The following is an 18,261-nucleotide window of genomic DNA, read 5'->3' as shown; positions in this document are numbered from 1 at the left end:
AAAAATTCCATATTAAATGCCAAGTCTGTATATTTAAAGAAAGAAGGAACTCCCAACCAGAAAGTTTTTTTTTAAACCAAAAAAAATATATGAAATGTCTATTAGCCAATCTCACAATAACTGCTTGATATAATACGTGGATGATCCATTGATATATATCCATACCTCAATAGAAATATTCTGGATAAGGGAGCGATATGGGAGTATTAATCAAGATTTTAAATTTCCCAAGTTTCAGCTCGTACTGCATATTCTGTTTGGTCATCTGTTGCATTTTGCTCACAAAGTGTCTGTGCAAAGTGATGCTAATAAGCATCTATTGTGTTTGTTTCAACGTTATTTTGCTGCCTCTATGCATACCGGAATGGAGCACTACCAGAACTTGTCATCCACATCGTGGCGGTTCAAGGTAAACGCCGAGCAGAGCTCCGGGTTAACAGGAGGGATCTGTGAGTTTTTCTGGATTCTCTGAAATACAAGGATTGCAAACGGTCTTGTGGATGTTTTGATGCCGGTAAAAGGTTATAAAAAGTTTTACACGCACAAACATCCATCGTCTGCTTCTTGCGTAAGTGCCATCTAAAGGTTGGCGCTGCTTTTCCGTGTGCAACAAAGGTGTAGTCCAGATGTACGTACTTGCATATGTGTTTAAGTTACTAGCTTTTTGCATATCAAAGTCAAGCCTTGGAGTAGGAAGCCATCTGCTGCTGCACTGTGCTGAAAGTGAGCATTTCGACGTTTCTTGGTGCTCGTTCATTGCGATTTTCATCCGATGCCGCGGTGATCGGCACCACCACGGGGGAACAGGGAGACGAGGTCAGGGACGAAGCCGTCGAAGAAGACGACACGCCAAGATGGTCGCAATCGGCGCAACAACAGCAGCAGCAAACTGCGACGGCTCGGCTGAACTGTCGACACATGCCAAAAAGCAGAGCTGGGCTGACGCACGACTTGCAGAACAGCAGGTATTGTGCGACGGCATGCAGGACGGCAAGAGTGGTGGGTGAGCTGTTAGGTCCTGCATATGTCGCCACGATGTTGCACACGTTTTCGGGTACGACGCAGCAACCGTATGCCGTGGCGAGAGCAACAACGGCACAATTGAGTTGTCGCTCCAGTCTCATTTGACGACATGCCGTGCCACGCTTCACCTGGCCTTCTTCGGCCTTTCCCACTGCTGGAATCCTGCAGTAGTAAAAACAAAACAGGTACAGTACAAGTTTGTCCTTTGAAATAGAATTTACTTGCTATAAAGCAATCACAGACTACTTGTACACAGCCAGGTGCAATTTTAATGTGTACGGAGGGGTGAAAGCTTCTAATGTCACCACCTGATCCCAAGGAATGTGTTGTTTTGTTTTGTTTTTTTTGTATACAAGATTGAGGCTCGTGTAAGAACTGACATTAATGACAAAAAAACAAACGGACATAAGACGAAGTAAACGGAGGGGGAGACGAGATGGGGAGAGAGGGGGAAGCACACAAGTACAACATTTGAGAGCAGGGGCATTGGGAGATCTGTGGGAGGGAGAGGGCTTGGGGCAAGGAGGCATGTGAAAGGGGGGAGAATGGGAGACGTATAAAACAAATAGACACTGCTAAGACTTCCAGGAAAGAGGTCGGAATTTTAGAAAAGTGTATCTGGGGTGAATTAGCGGGGGTAGAAAAGATCAAGGTTTTGGATGGGGGAAGATAATAGATGGTGGTGAACAGCTGTTTTAAAGACCTGGAGGGAGGAGTGGGATTGAAGAGAGTGGGGGAGTTTGTTCCCGAGGTGGGAGAAAAGAGGAATGAGGGAGTGAAGGTGAGCAGAGAGCCGAGATTTTGGCAGTTTAACCACAAGAGGGTTGCTGGCAGATCTTGTGCGACCTGTGCGAATATTTGGGGGACAGAGCACAGAGAGAGCTGGGGGAAAGTCCAGATGTTTTATCCAAAAACCAAATGGAATGGTTCATCGGTCCCATGTAATTATTGGTTTCCATTATGAGCTGCAGTCATATGACTCAGATTGTAATGCGAGAAACACATAATAAACATTTTGCTAGATGCGTGTGCACATAACACACACACACATGAAACCGATTGTCTTGCAGCTGTGCTTTGTTGATGGCTCAAGCCATCCTGCTCGACTGCCCACTCACCCAGAATGTTTCATCCGCTGCGCAGTTAGTGTCGAGCAGATGACGGTGAACACTATGGGGAGGCAGAAGTAGCATCCGAAGCACCACCAGGGCCGTGCCACCTGGTACGTCGCAGCCAATAGAAAGGCGGGCTCCGGAAGGTCCCGAGAGGCTTCGACGAGGCAACGTTGAACTAGGCCGGTCACTGCACCCCCGGGTCCCCAGCCGCTCAGCCGATGGACCAAAAGTTCCGGCAGAGACAGCAATAGTGCTCCGAGCCAAACGACGGCCAACTTCCCTCCACGAGAGCCGCAGCCCTCCATTTGCTCATAATGAAGACGGACGTTGGTGGCCGCATGAAAACGATCCAAGCACAGTGCTGCAATGGTAAACGTCGTGATCCCGAGACTGCACACCTGCGCACAAAGACAGTTCGCTATCTGTCGACATGGCTTGTGCAAAAAAAAACAACATTAAAAAAAAGAAACAACTACAATAGCACTCGGTAGAGCGCATACCACCACCAGGCTCAACAGTTTATGTTTTGTATCCCACTGATAGGTCAGATCTGGATTCGGACCTGAACCAAAATGGCATCGGCTTGTTCTTATCATCTAAGCAACTCATCCAACAAGTTTCGTCCAAATCCGTCCACAACTTTTTGAGATATCCTACTATTTATCGTTTTTTGGCCCGATCTATCAATGGTGAAGAATCACTGAAAAAATTAAATAATTCTCATATCCGAATCCATATTCAGATCTTCACCAAAATCGAATCGTCCTTGTCAGACACCAAACTGGTCCATCAAGTTTAGTCATAATCCGTCTACAACTTTTTGAGATATCCTAATATTAATCGTTTTCGGCCCGATCTATCAATGGTGAAGAATCACTTAAAAAATTAAATAATTCTCATATCCGAATCCATATTCAGATCTTCACCAAAATCGAATCGTCCTTGTCAGACACCAAACTGGTCCATCAAGTTTAGTCATAATCCGTCCACAACTTTTTGAGATATCCTACTATTAATCGTTTTTGGCCCGATCTATCAATGGTGAAGAATCACTTCAAAAATTAAATAATTCTCATATCCGAATCCATATTCAGATCTTCACCAAAATCGAATCGAATCGTCCTTGTCAGACACCAAACTGGTCCATCAAATTTAGTCGTAATCCGTCCACAACTTTTTGAGATATCCTGCTATGTATAGTTTTTGGCCCTTTCTCCCAATGGTGAAGAATCACTTAAAAAGTTGTAGTAGCCGGATCCGAATCCGGATCTTCACCAAAATCTCATCATTTGGTCCGTGTCATATACGCTACATCTCTGCCAAATTTTGTCCGAATCCGTCCACAACGTTTTGAGATATTGTGTTCACAAACGGACGGACAGGGGTGAAAACATAACCTCCATCCACCTTCGGTGGCGGAGGTAAACATTTAAGGCAAAATCATTTCAGAAAGATGGAATAATCTTTTTGTTTGCTTGGAATAGAAGGAGCTTGACATCTTTTAGCTTCTCCAGTGATATAAAATCTCGAATGTATCGCAGAATGTGCGATGCACATATGTTTTGCTTCTTATTTGGCTCCTTCGCAAACAAAACTAGAACGCCACTCAGTAGAGCGCATACTCCCGCCGTGGGTTTAGTTGGAATACTACGTTTTGTTTAACATCCCCTCTCCCCAAAACAATAAATGAAAAAGAAAGTAAGCCCTAACTGTCAGAGAATGTATTTCGATATATCTCGGAATTAGAGGAGAAAAACATCATTTAAGGATAAGAATAAAAGCTTTAATGCAGTAAAACAGAAAAAGTCTTTCCCAGAAAATTTTCCCAAAAAAATTCCTGGATCCGGAATAATATCCTGAGCTTCACCAAAAACTAATCAATTCTTCCTTATCCCAAGGGCAATCATCCCACCAACTTTCATCCCTAAATCCATTCAGAACTTTTCCAGATATCTTGTTCACAAACACACGAACATACGAACACACACACACACGGACGGACACGATCGAATGCATTACTCCCTGGTGGGAGTAATAAACCTGAAAATCGCAGAGCCAGAATTATTTATTTGGTCTGGGAATCCCTTGCGAGGTTTCTTCTTCTTCAGCCTCTCACAACCCTGGGTGAATATGCGATCTATAAAAAATAAAATGTCAGAATTTTGCCAAATCTGTTTATTCGTTTGTTAATATACCTCAGCCATTGACAAATCTGGAATTGTAATTTTATTTGAGGTTCTAATTAACCCTGGAGATTGTGTCAAACGATGCCTGCAAGTCTGTACATGTGATAAATAAAATTAATCGTCCACATTAGAAGACTCTTCTTCTTCACGCAATAACAACTTCCAGCTTCCAGACCGTACATCCAATCATCTTCAAATTTTGCACACTTGCTACTCTTCATGACCTCTACTACAGTATGAAGTTTCACGTCGATCAATGAAGTGGTTCAAGAGATATAAATGTTTTTATTATTTGCGTTTAATTAACGACATCTGCCAAACTACGTGACCTATCGCAAATTCCAAAAGGAGGTTTTAGTAGACTGATATGATGAACAGATTTGTGAAGTTTCCCCTCGATTGGATCACAAATGAGGGAGGAGCTAGGTTTTAAAGGTTTGTGCTTAAAAACGTCATAACTCTGAAACCATGTGATGCATGACGTCATGCTCGCTGACTTTTTTTGTTCGCCATGGGTATGCGATTCTGCCTGCAAAGTTTGGCCTCGATCTGTTCAGGCGTTTTGGAGAAAATTGGATTTTAGTGTTTTTCACTCAAAACAATATAGCGGCCGAACCACGTGACCTGTGACGTCATAATTATTATTAAAATATTCTACAGACAGAGTCCCTTCTATGGTGAAAATTTTCTCTCAATTGGTCCAATTATTGCAGAGAAAATGGTTTTTAAAGTAAAACAGAAAAAAAAATTCCCCAAAAACATTCCTGGATCCGGAATAATATCCTGAGCTTCACCAATAACTAATTAATTCTTCCTTATCCCAAGGGCAATCATCCCACCAACTTTCATCCAAATCCGTTCAGAACTTTTCCAGATATCTTGTTCACAAACACACGAACACACACACACACACACACACACACAAACACACGAACACACACACACACACACACACACACACATACACACACGGACACGAGCGAATGCATTACTCCCTGGCGGGAGTAATAACCATGGCAGGCCCTGCGACATCGAGCCGTCTGATCTTTGAGATATAATCGAATGTCGTGCGAGTGAGATCTTGGAATAACCAGCTTGTGATCTGGTGATGTAAGAGCTCGACTGGATAGATATAAGGAGATGCAGGAGACAATAGGAACAAAGGAGTGTGCAGGTGAGTGTGCATACAATGCAATACTAGTCTCAGTAAAAGCGAGTGTCGGTCTGAATTGGCAGACAAGATAAACAGTGGATCTTAACAAATCAAGGTTGGTAAGAGCATGTTCACAACAACAATATAGGTGAGGGTTCAGGAGCTTATTGGAAGATTTGAATGAAATTAATCGAACCGTTTAGTTTTCTCATCTGAAACAGCTACATGATGCTCAGAATTCAGGTTGAAATCCCAAAATCCGACATATTTGTATTTGTTCATCATCTACGAATGTCCGAGGCCGAGCGAGGCGAGGTCGAGGCCGTTTATTCCTGGTACGTGAAACACCCTGCAACCCATGCCAACAAAATTTTTTTTTTTTTTTTTGGAACGCCAGCCGCATTTTCCATCCAATCATCATGTAACTTTGTTGAGAAATTATCCATGAGTAGGCACTCCGATGGTGAACGTTTCGTGTCGATCTTTCAAGCGGTTGCGGAGAAAACGAATCGAACAGCGAATAAAGGTGAGAAAGTGAGGGTGGAAAAAAGGTGAGGGCCTCTGCCGACATTCCTCAACATGATCAAAGGATGGTTGTGGATGCCTATTGCTATTAATAATGAGCTATTAATAATTAATTATAATTAATTTAATTAATAATTTTAATTGTATTAATAATTATTAATTAAACAGTATTGCTATTAATAATTAATAAATTAACAAGAAGAAAAAGACGGAAAATGTCAACCCCCGCAGCATTTTTATTAATTTTTCTGTACGGAGTTAAAGGCCTTCAGTCGGCCATCTTTGGTCGGATGACAAAACAAAATCTTCTGCATATGTTCTGTATACTCAATACTCATGCATTGGCTTTGTGCCAAGTTTTAAGAAAATCCGTCCATGCATGTCCAATAAATGGATAGAGACACGTTTAAGTAACAAAATGGCTGACGGTCGGCCATCTTGGATCTGATCTCGAAAAAAAATGAGGTGCATCTGGCAGCCATCATTCCTTATTTGCATGCCAAATGTGAACAAGATCGGCAAATTAATGTCCCAGGAAATGGTTGAGGACGTGTTCAACATCGGCTTTTTACAACTAAAATGTCCGCCAGAATACCAGTCGGCCATATTTGATCAGATCGCAAAATAACGTGAGGTGCCCGTGTATGTCGTCATGTTCACTTCTGCCAAGTTTGAACAAAACTGCTCCATGCATGTCCGAGAAATTGTTGGAGACACGTTTAAGTAACAAAATGGCCACCCGTCGACCATCTTGAATCTGATCTCAAAGAAAAATGACGGGCACATGTAGTCAGGTTTACTATGTTTTTTCGTTCAAAATTTTGGTAGATTAGCAAAACTATGCATTTTTGGAATATTCAGGGCATGAGGAATCCAAAAATTAATGTTTACATTCGCGTAGACACCTTTGCGAAAATGACACTCAGGACAGTGATGAAGATCTGTAAAAGCATATTCCTGAACGGTATAGACCTCGTAGATCCTGTGTATAGGACTTATAGTTCAATCTGATACTACCTATAACTTCCTATAACAACCTATAACTTCAAAGGACTATTATGTAATACAGTTATATCACAAATATAAAGACAATGGTTTTCAATCACCTTTGTTTGTTGCTTTTCTATAATCCTGACCACTATTTTGAGGCCTTTATTGGATTCCTTGACCCAGAAAACATAGGATTAGCATATTTAATTAAGTCTCTAGGTTGACTCGAAGCCGAGATCGCGCAAAATATGTATTTTATGGCGGCCATTTTCAAAATCCAAAATGGCGGCCATGCAGGTGTCTGTGCAAATGCCAACATTGATTTTCAGATTCTCCATGCTCTGAAGATTCCAAAAATGTACAGGTTTGCTAATCCCAAAATTTTGAAAGAAATTATATTTGTTAACATAGTGAACCTGACTATCTTCATCACTGTCCTGAGTGTCATTTTCGCAAAGGTGTCTACGCAAATGTAAACATTAATTTTTGGATTCCTCATGCCCTGAATATTCCAAAAATGTATAGTTTTGCTAATCTACCAAAATTTTGAACGAAATTATATTTGTTAACATAGTGAACCTGACTAATGTAGGCACATGGATGCACATTGCACATGTATGCAGTGTGCCAAGTTTAAACAACATTGGCAAATGCATGTCCGATAAATGGTTGAGGACGTGCTCAACATCGGGTTGTTTTTACAACTAAAATTGCCGCCAGTCGGCCATCTTTGATTTCATCGTGTTACGAATTCGTCACTTCCGTTGTTGTGGTTCTCATCCACTGTAAACATTTTTGGTTCCATGTACTATTATTGTTATCGTTTAAGTGAATTGGAGATAACTGTTTTCAAAAGGAAAAAAAAAATTAATGTTTTAAAAAGAAACCGGAAACCGGATCGGGAACCGGACGAAGAGGAGGAAGAAGAGAAAAAGGAGGCGGAGCGAGTGAGGTCGGAGAAGGAGCCGAGCTGCATTGAGGTTTTGAGCAAACGAAGGCGAATGGGGGTCACGAGTGAGCTTTGGGTTTCTTGGGAAAGGGATTCCTGCGACAGAGTTGTTATCGCTGTGACAGATAAACATGCATGACAGGTTTTGCGGTTGATTCCGAAGAGAATCATTGGAGTGCCGTTACGTCTCGAGAACGGACTGTTGGCCATTTTGCCTCGTGCCTGATTTCGCATCGCTCCAGGTTTTTCACCTCGCTCCAACCATTTCAACGCATCCAGTCGTTAGCTTGGTTTGCATGTGTAACGTGGATTTCGAGTGGGAATTTGCGGTTAGCCGTGTGGGGAGCCGTTGAACATCCATACCCGAAGGTGTGATTTCCCAGTCGCCTCTTGAGGACGCCTTTGCCCATCTTTGGCAGTGTGACTGTCAACCGAGCGGGATTCTGATCTCGATACAACATCGTTCTGATGATCACTGGAGCGTGGATCGACTTTGGCTTGAAGCCGGGACAGAGACATTGGGAATGTTATTTTCGCTCACTTGGAGCACAGTGAGTTATATTGTACGAAACTGATGGTACCATCATAGGAATGATATATTGGTTGTACAATTGATTAATATTGTTATTGTACTGTTATTCTTGTGTGACCTTAATACAAAACTTGTTTGTTGGTAACAATTGGTGTGGTTTCACCATTGATCTTTGACACACAGAATAACACATCTTTCTGCCATGACTCCTCTCGGGGCTCAGAGGTACAACGTGACCGGGGTTTGGGGAGGAGCACGTAACAATCGTGAAACAAAATGGCGACGTGCATATGTATCCCGACATGTATTGTCTTTGCACCAAGTATGAACCAAAAAGGGCCCATACATCTCCGAGATGTGCTTGCTGATGCACAGACACAGGGACGGACGGACAAGACCAAATCCATAAGCCTCCGTTTTGGACGAATTCCAACGGGGACTATAACTAACGCAGGAGGAGGCTCTTAGGCCCATCAAGTCTAGTTGCTTTGCCAACCTTTGGTTGTTTGTCTGTGCTCTATCTTTTTAAAATGCTGAACGTCAAGAAAGGAAGCAGCACGTCCCATTTTTAAAGTCTTTGGAATGACTCTGCTGTAGTTTGACCAATCGACCTCCTCAACTCAAAGAGGATGCTCTAACCAATCATGATGTTTTCTGTCTGTCTGTCATCATGATGTCTTGCCTGTCTGTTTGTCAATTTGGCTGTTTGTTTGTGAACAGCATATCTCAAAAAGTTGTGGACGGATTTGGACGAAATTTGGTGGAGAGGTTAGATGTGTGACAAGGAAGAAATGATTATATCTTGGTGAAGATCCAGAATTTTTGAGTGATATGGCCAAAAATGATAGATATCATGATATCTCAAAAAGTTGTGCACGGATTCGGAGGAAGTTTGGTGGACAGGTTGTGTGTGTCACAAGGACGAATCCATTCGATTTTGGTGAATATTCGAATTCAGATCTGGATCAAAGAATTATTTAAGTGATTCATTCTTCACCATTAAGTGATAGGGCTAAACCAATATGTAGCAGGATATCTCAAAAGGTTATGGACGGATTCAGACAAAATTTGGTAGACAGGTTGTGTGCATGACAAGGACAAGTTGATTCAATTTTTGTGAAGATCCGGATCCAGCTAGTATAATTTTTAAGTGATTCTTCACCATTGAGCGATATGGCAAACCAGGCGGAGGTATGCTGTCTACTGAGTGCCGTTCTAGTTAATGTATGAGCTCCTCTATGTCTAAGATCAATGTTAACAAGGAGCTGACACTAGAAACCCAACCCACCCCCCACTCCCTCCTTTGAGGAATAGGAAAGGAATTTATATATGAATTTTATATATGAGGAATTTATTTATATATGAGGAATTTTTATATGAGGAATAGATCTGTGTATTATGAAAGCTAAATCTTCAACGGTTTTAGAAATATCGCGTACACAAGCCAAGCTATCGAGATGGTTGCCATGGCAACATAATTCAATGATCTAATCAGGTTGACATAATGTCATGAGGAATAGATATATGCAATATGAAAGTTAAATGTTGAACGGTTTTTGAAATATCGCGTACACAAAAGTACATGGACGGATGATCGGTCGGTCAGACGGAGCTCATTTTAATGTCCCGTCTCCGACAAACGTCTCCGACGGGGATATGAGGGACAGAAAGCTTATTTATGGCATGTAGTTGGTGAAGTCAGTCTAATATTCACTGCACTGAGCATTTCCAACACATGAACGATTGTTTTGACAGCGGTCGGTTATACTTGACAAGCTGTCCTTAGTCGGCCATCTTTGACTCATGCATATACCAATTATACCATGGTGTGCTGCAAGATGTTTACTCTTCACTCATGCATATACCATGTTGTGCTGTAAGATGTTTACTCTTCACTCGTGCATATACCTTGTTGTGCTGTAAGATGTTTACTCTTCACTCATGCATATACAATGTTGTGCTGTAAGATGTTTACTCTTCACTCGTGCATATACCTTGTTGTGCTGCAAGATGTTTACTCTTTACTCATTCATATACCATGTTGTGCTGTAAGATGTTTACTCTTGACTTATGCATCTACTATGTTGTGCTGTAAGATGTTTACTCTTCACTCATTCATATACCATGTTGTGCTGTAAGATGTTTACTCTTCACTCATGCATATACAGTACCATGTTGTGCTGTAAGACGTTTACTCTTCACTCATTCATATACCATGTTGTGCTGTAAGATGTTTACTCTTCACTCATTCATATACCATGTTGCACTGTAAGATGTTTACTCTTCACTCATGCATATACCATGTTGTGCTGTAAGATGTTTACTCTTCACTCATTCATATACCATGTTGTGCTGTAAGATGTTTACTCTTCACTCATGCATATACCATGTTGTGCTGTAAGATGTTTACTCTTCACTCATGCATATACCATGTTGTGCTATAAGATGTTTACTCTTCACTCATTCATATACCATGTTGTGCTGTAAGATGTTTACTCTTCACTCATGCATATACCATGTTGTGCTGTAAGATGTTTACTCTTGACTCATGCATTCACCATGTTGTGCTGTAAGATGTTTACTCTTCACTCATGCATCCACCATGTTGCGCTGTAAGATGTTTACTCTTCCTTATATCCAACAAAATATTGCCTTGAAACTGTGCTACTCCCACAGCTTTACATTTTCACAGGTATGATCAAACTAATTGCACCGACTGATGTGCATTTTCTACATGAACGAAGGACCAATCATTATCAATTTTAACATATTGTTGCTGATCTCAACGTCGGCCTTTCCCCTTACCAAGGGGGGATTAATCCCCTTGTCTTTTACTAGCCGACGGGATCCGGGGCTATTATGTTCCTTCCGGTCACCGCTGAATAGGGTGGTAGGCCGAATTATTCCTATTACCTAATTACCAACGCCTCCCAGGAAGCAAGGAAATAACCCCGCCCGAACCACGGTTGTAGTGGAAACACCGAGCAATAGCGAGCTGTGATCCGAGCTGTTAACAGAACTAAACCCGAGTTGAGCGGTTCCGAATCGTGCCATGCTTACCCAATGGAGGAAAAGACTGATACGGTTGAATTAGGAAGACACAGGAAGAACAATTGGTTTATTAATAATTTGTACAGGAAGGAGGAGAAGTACACACAGTGAAGCTTATACAGTCTTAACTTATCCCTGGACAAACGGGCCTGTCACACACAGACACACTCACACGGGGATGTAGAAGGTTGGGGTAGATGGTCCGGGGATGATGGCGTCCAGGCAGCTCACTCCGGTCCCCGACTCGTACCGTGAAGGCGATGGTCAGGTGGCAGCGGCCAGGAACTCTCCTCGTGTCGTTTGCGCGGAGCGGACAATTAAAGGGCGGATTGCGGGCGAAAGGTAGGCTGGCTTGGCGGTTACACTCGCGGCTCAACTGCGTATGTAATAATCGGCAGCTCGAATGCGCTTCTTAATGCGTTTTCCTCACGAGGCCTCTTTGCACAATTCAGTCCTCTTTACCAAGCGCGATTCCTTCAGTCCTCTTCACAATGCGCAAGCAAAACATGCGAGTCCTCTCCGCACAGTCCTCAATAATCCAACCTTCCAACGAGTCCTCATATATTCCTTCTGGCCAGTCCTCAAGTCCTCAATCATGCCAATGCTTGGCTTCCCTCACGTGTCCTCTCGAAGGGCTTTGTGTGCGAGTTTATATAGCGCCGCCCAGCAAACCCTCTGGAATTTGCCAGCCGCGCTCTTACCACGCCCCTTAAGCCATTCCACCCGAGCCCTGGTTGGTTGTTGGCTCTTACCGGCTCCGCCCTTAATGGGCTGCTTGACGTGGCCACACCCCGACCTCGTGCTCCTCCCCCTTTCCAGGCCTACCTCGTGGCATTTGGCTGGTTTTGAGCAAAAACCCAAGAGCAGCGAACGCTGCTGGCAAAGGAGGTGGATTAGCCGAATCAGGGTGCGGGATGGATGCTGCCCAACGAGGTTGATTTGGAGGGTGGGCCGCAAAATGAATGGGACCTGCGCTTATTTATTTCTTTACACAACGCAGGTATCACTAATGGGAATGACCTTATCCTACACACATACTATGACATAACTAATGTTCTAAGGTGGCCTGCGTGTCGCATGTGGATTAACTATGGGGGCAAACCTTTAACCTTTAATGATCATATATGTACATTCTCAGAACCACAACACTGCACCCCTCCTTCGCCAGGCTCGTCCCCGAGCCGAATCCACACACGTAAGCACAACTGGTTCTGATGCAAGGGTCAGAACTACTTTTTAACTTAGTGTGACACTTAGGTGTGGTTTCCCTCTACATTTAACCTAACACCCTGTGTGCGACAGTTTTAAACACTAGATATGTCCCACCTACTGTGTTGTGTACTAACTAACAGACTCATGCCCACAATTAACCGAATTACGGAAAGAATCCTCAAACTATACATAAAGCCGGTGGGGAGCATGTTATTTACAAGACTACTATTTATTTACAATTCTACAACCCAGGACCAGTTCTTTTGTGGGAAAGAAAAGAAATTTTGAGAAGGGGAAACACAGAATGCACTGCACCAATACACCATACACCATAATAAATCAGAAATGCACAAAAATGCACCATCACCAAAATGCACAAAAATTAAAAACAAAATGCACAAAAAGGCACCAAAATGCACAATCATCACATTTCAAAATAATCAGTGATGTCTTGTGCTTGCTTGGCTGCTGGGCTGTTGTATCTTGGCTGCGTATTCTTCTTCGGTGTGCCATAATAAACTTGGAGATCTGCTTTTCGTGGCACACCGGAATAATAAAAAGTGCACAAACCGTGTCCGCTTTTTTCTATTTTGGCCAGCAGGGCCAACTTAGGTGGTCCGACTGCATGGCATTGATGCCACCTAAAACAGTGGTCCGCAGGGCACAAGATAATGCTTGCAGCAATTGTCTGCTCAAGCAAAGTTGCCAGGCCACAGAACGTGTGGTCCATTGGTGTACGGGTGCAGGCAACAGGTAGCAGAGTGCAGCTGCACAGGTGGAGCCGCACAGCTCAGCGTTCCTGCACACTCCCCTCAACAAAAGATATGGGTCCATGGGTGGGGGGGAAAGACAAAGCAGAGAGAGTCAGCGAGGAAAGGGCGCAAGGGTACACATAATGCAAGGCAATGCAACATGAGGGGCGCGGGAGAGCGAGCGGAGAAAGCTCGTCCCTAGCCATACGTAACCCCCCATGTCAACCTACACTACCCTTGCCCCTTCCCGTATTTACACTTTACAAATTCCGTCTCTACCGTTTTGTCTCCCATATCCTCTAATTCCAAATTCGTTGCCAATCCCTCCCAAGAAGGAAGGGATGGAATTACACACAATTCCCACGTCATGATGACCCACCCACGTCAATCTACTGCTAAACCATCCTGCAAATCAATCACGTCATGATGAATTACACCCACGTCATGATGCGTCTTTCATTCCAAACATTTGCAAAAACTTGGTGTGGAGTCCTGTCACCTTGGTGAGTGGATGTGTATGGTGCGAAGAGATTCTGATGCTAGCTATCCTCTAATTGACATTAACTCACTTTACACTACCCTGGGTCTTGCCCTGCCAATCCAATTGGCCACTTTACACTATGTGGTTCTAAAAACCAATTCCCATTGACCATCCTGTGGTTCTCTTCCAATTTGGGGTCTCACTCCCCCAATTTTTCAATACTGTGCCTTCGCACAATTTCGGGGCTGGGTCGTGTGGTTCTACCAGCAGGTCTACCTACCTGCGCACCTCTGCCTTTGAAGTCGCCACCCGAGCTTGCCTAGCTCCTCACAACTACCCTAAACTGGGGAAGGCCCTCCTGGCTCTCTCACCCCGCTAATGCCCTCTCTGGAATTGGGCTACCCGGGTCCTCCTTTGGATCCTCGGGCCCCACTGAACACTACACCACTGGCTCCCAGAGCCTACCTGCGGCCTCACCTGGCCGACAGACTACCAGTGGCGGAGTGCCCATTTAACCATACTCACCAACAGGCTCACACGCCCAGCCATTCCACTCACTCATGCACCCCTCAAAGCAACAACTTGCTACTCCCTGCACCACAGATGTCAATATCCAAACAATTTACCTACTCCCTCTACCTAACTTTAAACTACCCTCCCCGGGTATTCATGAAGGGGTCCATCTTCCCCCATCCACTCCTTTGCACCATGCACTCCACACCACTCATTCCACACCACTCATTCCACACCATTTACTCCACACCATTTATTCCACACAACTCAGTATTCTCACTTGCACGCCATGCAAATCAATCACTCACCACACTTACACACATCCTCAATAAACCACTCATACACTTTCTCCGGTCATCCCCGACCATTGCCTCATTTCACCAAGTTCACCAATAACCAGATTCTCACACACACAACCATTCACGACCAATGCCTCATTTCACCAAGTTCATGCACACAGTGGTTCCCATTCAATTCCTCATTTGAAGCTCATCACAAAGATTCTCATACTCACACACACAGCATCATCTAACTAACTACTTCCCTCTAATACTTGTGCTTCCCTGTCTTCCCTTACACTAAGCACTTCCCTCGTCATTATCATCTATCTATAATTCCAGTAATCTCTGTGTGTATGTTTGTATGTTTGTATGTTTGTATGTTTGTATGTTTGTATGTTTGTATGTCTGTATGTCTGTGACCGCTGTTTCTCGACAACCACGGGTCCGATATACTTGAAACTTGCCAGGTATATTGCTGGGGACCCGAGGATGTGCCTTTTCAAGGTTTCATATTAATCGGAGAAGTAGTTACCGAGCTATGTCCAAAAAACGATTCAACCAATCAGAGAGCAGCGAGCTATCACGTGTGCCGAACGTGGCGAACAGACTCTGCCTCGGACGGCACATTTGAGAGCGTATTCATTTATTTCACGTTGGAAAACTATGTTGCCGTTAAACTATGTTTTAAAACTAATTAAAACTAATTTGCGATTCATCGTAACTGCGATTTGCGACCTTCCGGACAGTGAAGACTGCACTTCCGGCAGCCAATCACAGAACGCGTTGTTGCGTAGGCGTGGCCGATGTGAGAGCGAGCCGAGCCGAGCGCGTGCGCCATTACGGTTCGTAATTCGATTTCTTCCGGAGAAAATAATAATTTCTCGATTTCTTATGCGCATTATTTCTCCCAATTCAGTCAGAGCGAAGGGCGGAAGCGAAGAGCGTTGTTTTTTTTGTTTACGGGCGTACGGGCGTACGGGCGGGGTAGAGCGTACGGGTAGCGTTTTTTTTTTTTTTGGCAAGGAACGGGCACCCATGTACGGGCATGCCCTAGTCCTTCTAATCTGACTACGTCCCCTCTACCGGTATCAATGTCTCTACTTAAATCTTGTCCCCACTGTCATTTTTCTAAATCCCTAACAGTAACCCTAGCCCGCCCTCGGCGAGCTTTCACTGCCAACCCCATAAATCTACTGCTCCTTTGCCCCCAAAAATAATACAATGTGAGGGATGGTAGATCTGCCATTCCTCTACACCATATACCATTCGCCATCACTATCACTATCTGTCCAGTCCTCTGAACTATGAGCCTCGGTGCGGAAATACATTGTCATTTCAGCTCGGCTTCGCAAAGCCGAGCAATGCATACTGGTGGTCTGTCTCCTGTAGGTTGGGTCCGTCCGGCATTTTCGATTCTGGGGAGGAGGCATACTTGAGCCGAGGTTCCAGGCGCCATCCCGGCATGAGGCTTTGCGGCCCCATGCACGGTGGCCCAACCTCCCCCGGCTGGAGCACTGCGCACGCCAGGGGGCGAAGGTCCAACCTCTCCTACCCCTCAAACCGTGCCGTTTGCCCCTTGCGCCACGGCACGGCACCGACCATACAGGGCGGGGCCCGGCACGAATCGTGCACGCTGCCGCGGCAACGATCCCCGCTGGCCCCCGCAGCACACAAAGAACACCACACCCCGAGAGCTCGCGTCGGCTATCCGTTGCACTAAACGCTGCCCCGGTCTGCGTCGATGCCCGAGACGCATTCTCACATCCACACGCGACCCTTCCCATACTCGCACATCCCATACACTCCCTGCACTCTATTACCGCATGCTCTCGTGCACACTCTTCCATTCCACACTCAGGTGCACACCACTCAGGCGCACTCACGCCACTCGCACACTCCATTACACACTTCTATCGCGCACTTCCTGGCGCACACGCGCTTTCCACATACTCTGCTGTGCACTCTTCTCGCACACAGTCTGTAATACCCACGGGTGTGCATTCCTGCACACACCCAATCATCACCGCACGCCCACCTGCTCTGGTGTGCTTTCTCGCACACCCTCTCCAGCCAACTCACACTCTGTGTCGCACTCTGTTCCACACTCCGTTTCAACACACTCTTCCCACACACGCTCCATTGTGCACTCACTCTCACTTTCACACTCTCCTGTTACACACCCGTGCTTCGGTGCACACTTTTTTCTCACACGCGCACCATTCGCTTTCGTACACCTCACCACGGGCCTTCCACAAGCGCCCGGGTGACGTCGGGATCCCAAGCGCGCGATTTTTTTTTTCGCGCCCAACACTTTCGCGCCAAACCTTTTCACGCCATATACAGCCCTACTCACCTTTGGGATTCTTTTCCGCAGCAGCGCCTGCAAATTCTCATTGGGGTTAGGCAGCACGACATCACAATGCGAATGCAGACTTTGAGTACATTCCATTTCTTTCTTCAATTCATGTACTAAATCTGCCGTCTCCTCAACCACAATTTCAACTATAATTTCTTTTTCCTTATTAAGCTCGACGACCGCTGGCGCACATAAAATAAAATTTTCCAATTCGGCGGCCGTCCGCTTTTCTATACCCCGTGTCGCGATTTCTACCCCAGTCCACCCGGCTGTGCTTGGCTCAACCTCGCTTTCCCCGCATTCCTCAAGTCGCGCTTCCCCATTGCGTAACAGTGCGACCTTCCCGCTTGACCTGCGCTCTATTTCTTTCCCCATCTCTTTTATTTGGCCTCCTATTCTGTTACCACACCCTTTTAACCCGTCTTTCATTCCTTCCATTTGATTCTCTTGGGTGGCCATCCTGTTTTCCAACCCCACTAACCCCTCTTTCATTTCTTTAATTTGGCCACCCACGTCCTTCATTTGACCCCCCATTTTGTTTTCCAAATTATTTAACCCATCTTTCATATGGCCACCCATTTCCTTCAATTGGCCCCCCACTTCTTTTTTCTCCCGGGTGGATTTATCGCTTTGGGCGTCCAACTTACCATTTACTTTATTTATTTCATTCTGTTGGGCGCCCATCATTTTTTTCATTTCTGCCATGAATTGCGCCATGAAGGCTTGCATGTCTACCACCCCCACTTGCGCAGCGGGCGCAGCCCTCATCGCCATGTGCGAGGCGCCGCCATTTTCTTCCCCTGCTACCTCTGCCATCGCACGCTCATCGATCACGTGCTCCATTTCTCCCAATTCTTCCCGGGGGTCCTGGGTTATTTCTAATTCCTCCTCTATCTCCTCATTTACCCCCACCGGCATCCGACCGTCTTGACTAGCCATGGCACGATGTTAATTTGGATGTTAATACAATTTCGGCCGCTCGTAATTTTGAGTGCGTTAGGTGCACTTCGGGTCCAATCCCACTTCCCTGACACCAAATGTTGCTGATCTCAACGTCGGCCTTTCCCCTTACCAAGGGGGGATTAATCCCCTTGCCTTTTACTAGCCGACGGGATCCGGGGCTATTACTTTCCTTCCGGTCA

At 44.8% G+C, this 18,261-nt stretch overlaps 1 protein-coding gene across 1 annotated transcript in view; it reads right to left on the bottom strand.

Moving 5' to 3' along the window:
* Nucleotides 1-464: 464 nt before the first annotated feature.
* GPR37 (G protein-coupled receptor 37) overlaps nt 465-18,261 on the bottom strand; it is a 47,134-nt gene continuing 29,337 nt past the window's right edge. The window contains exons 2-3 of the mRNA XM_068129911.2: nt 2,142-2,536; nt 465-1,185 (exon numbers count right to left, since the gene is read on the bottom strand). Coding sequence (XP_067986012.2) covers nt 678-1,185; nt 2,142-2,536 — 903 coding nt within the window. The 3' untranslated portion in view covers nt 465-677. The remainder of the gene's footprint in view (nt 1,186-2,141; nt 2,537-18,261) is intronic.

The sequence above is a fragment of the Myxine glutinosa genome, chromosome 11 (assembly GCF_964187855.1).
Source record: "Myxine glutinosa chromosome 11, kmMyxGlut1.1, whole genome shotgun sequence".
Classification (NCBI taxonomy): domain Eukaryota; kingdom Metazoa; phylum Chordata; class Myxini; order Myxiniformes; family Myxinidae; genus Myxine; species Myxine glutinosa.
This window is presented reverse-complemented; position numbering and strand designations above follow the sequence as displayed.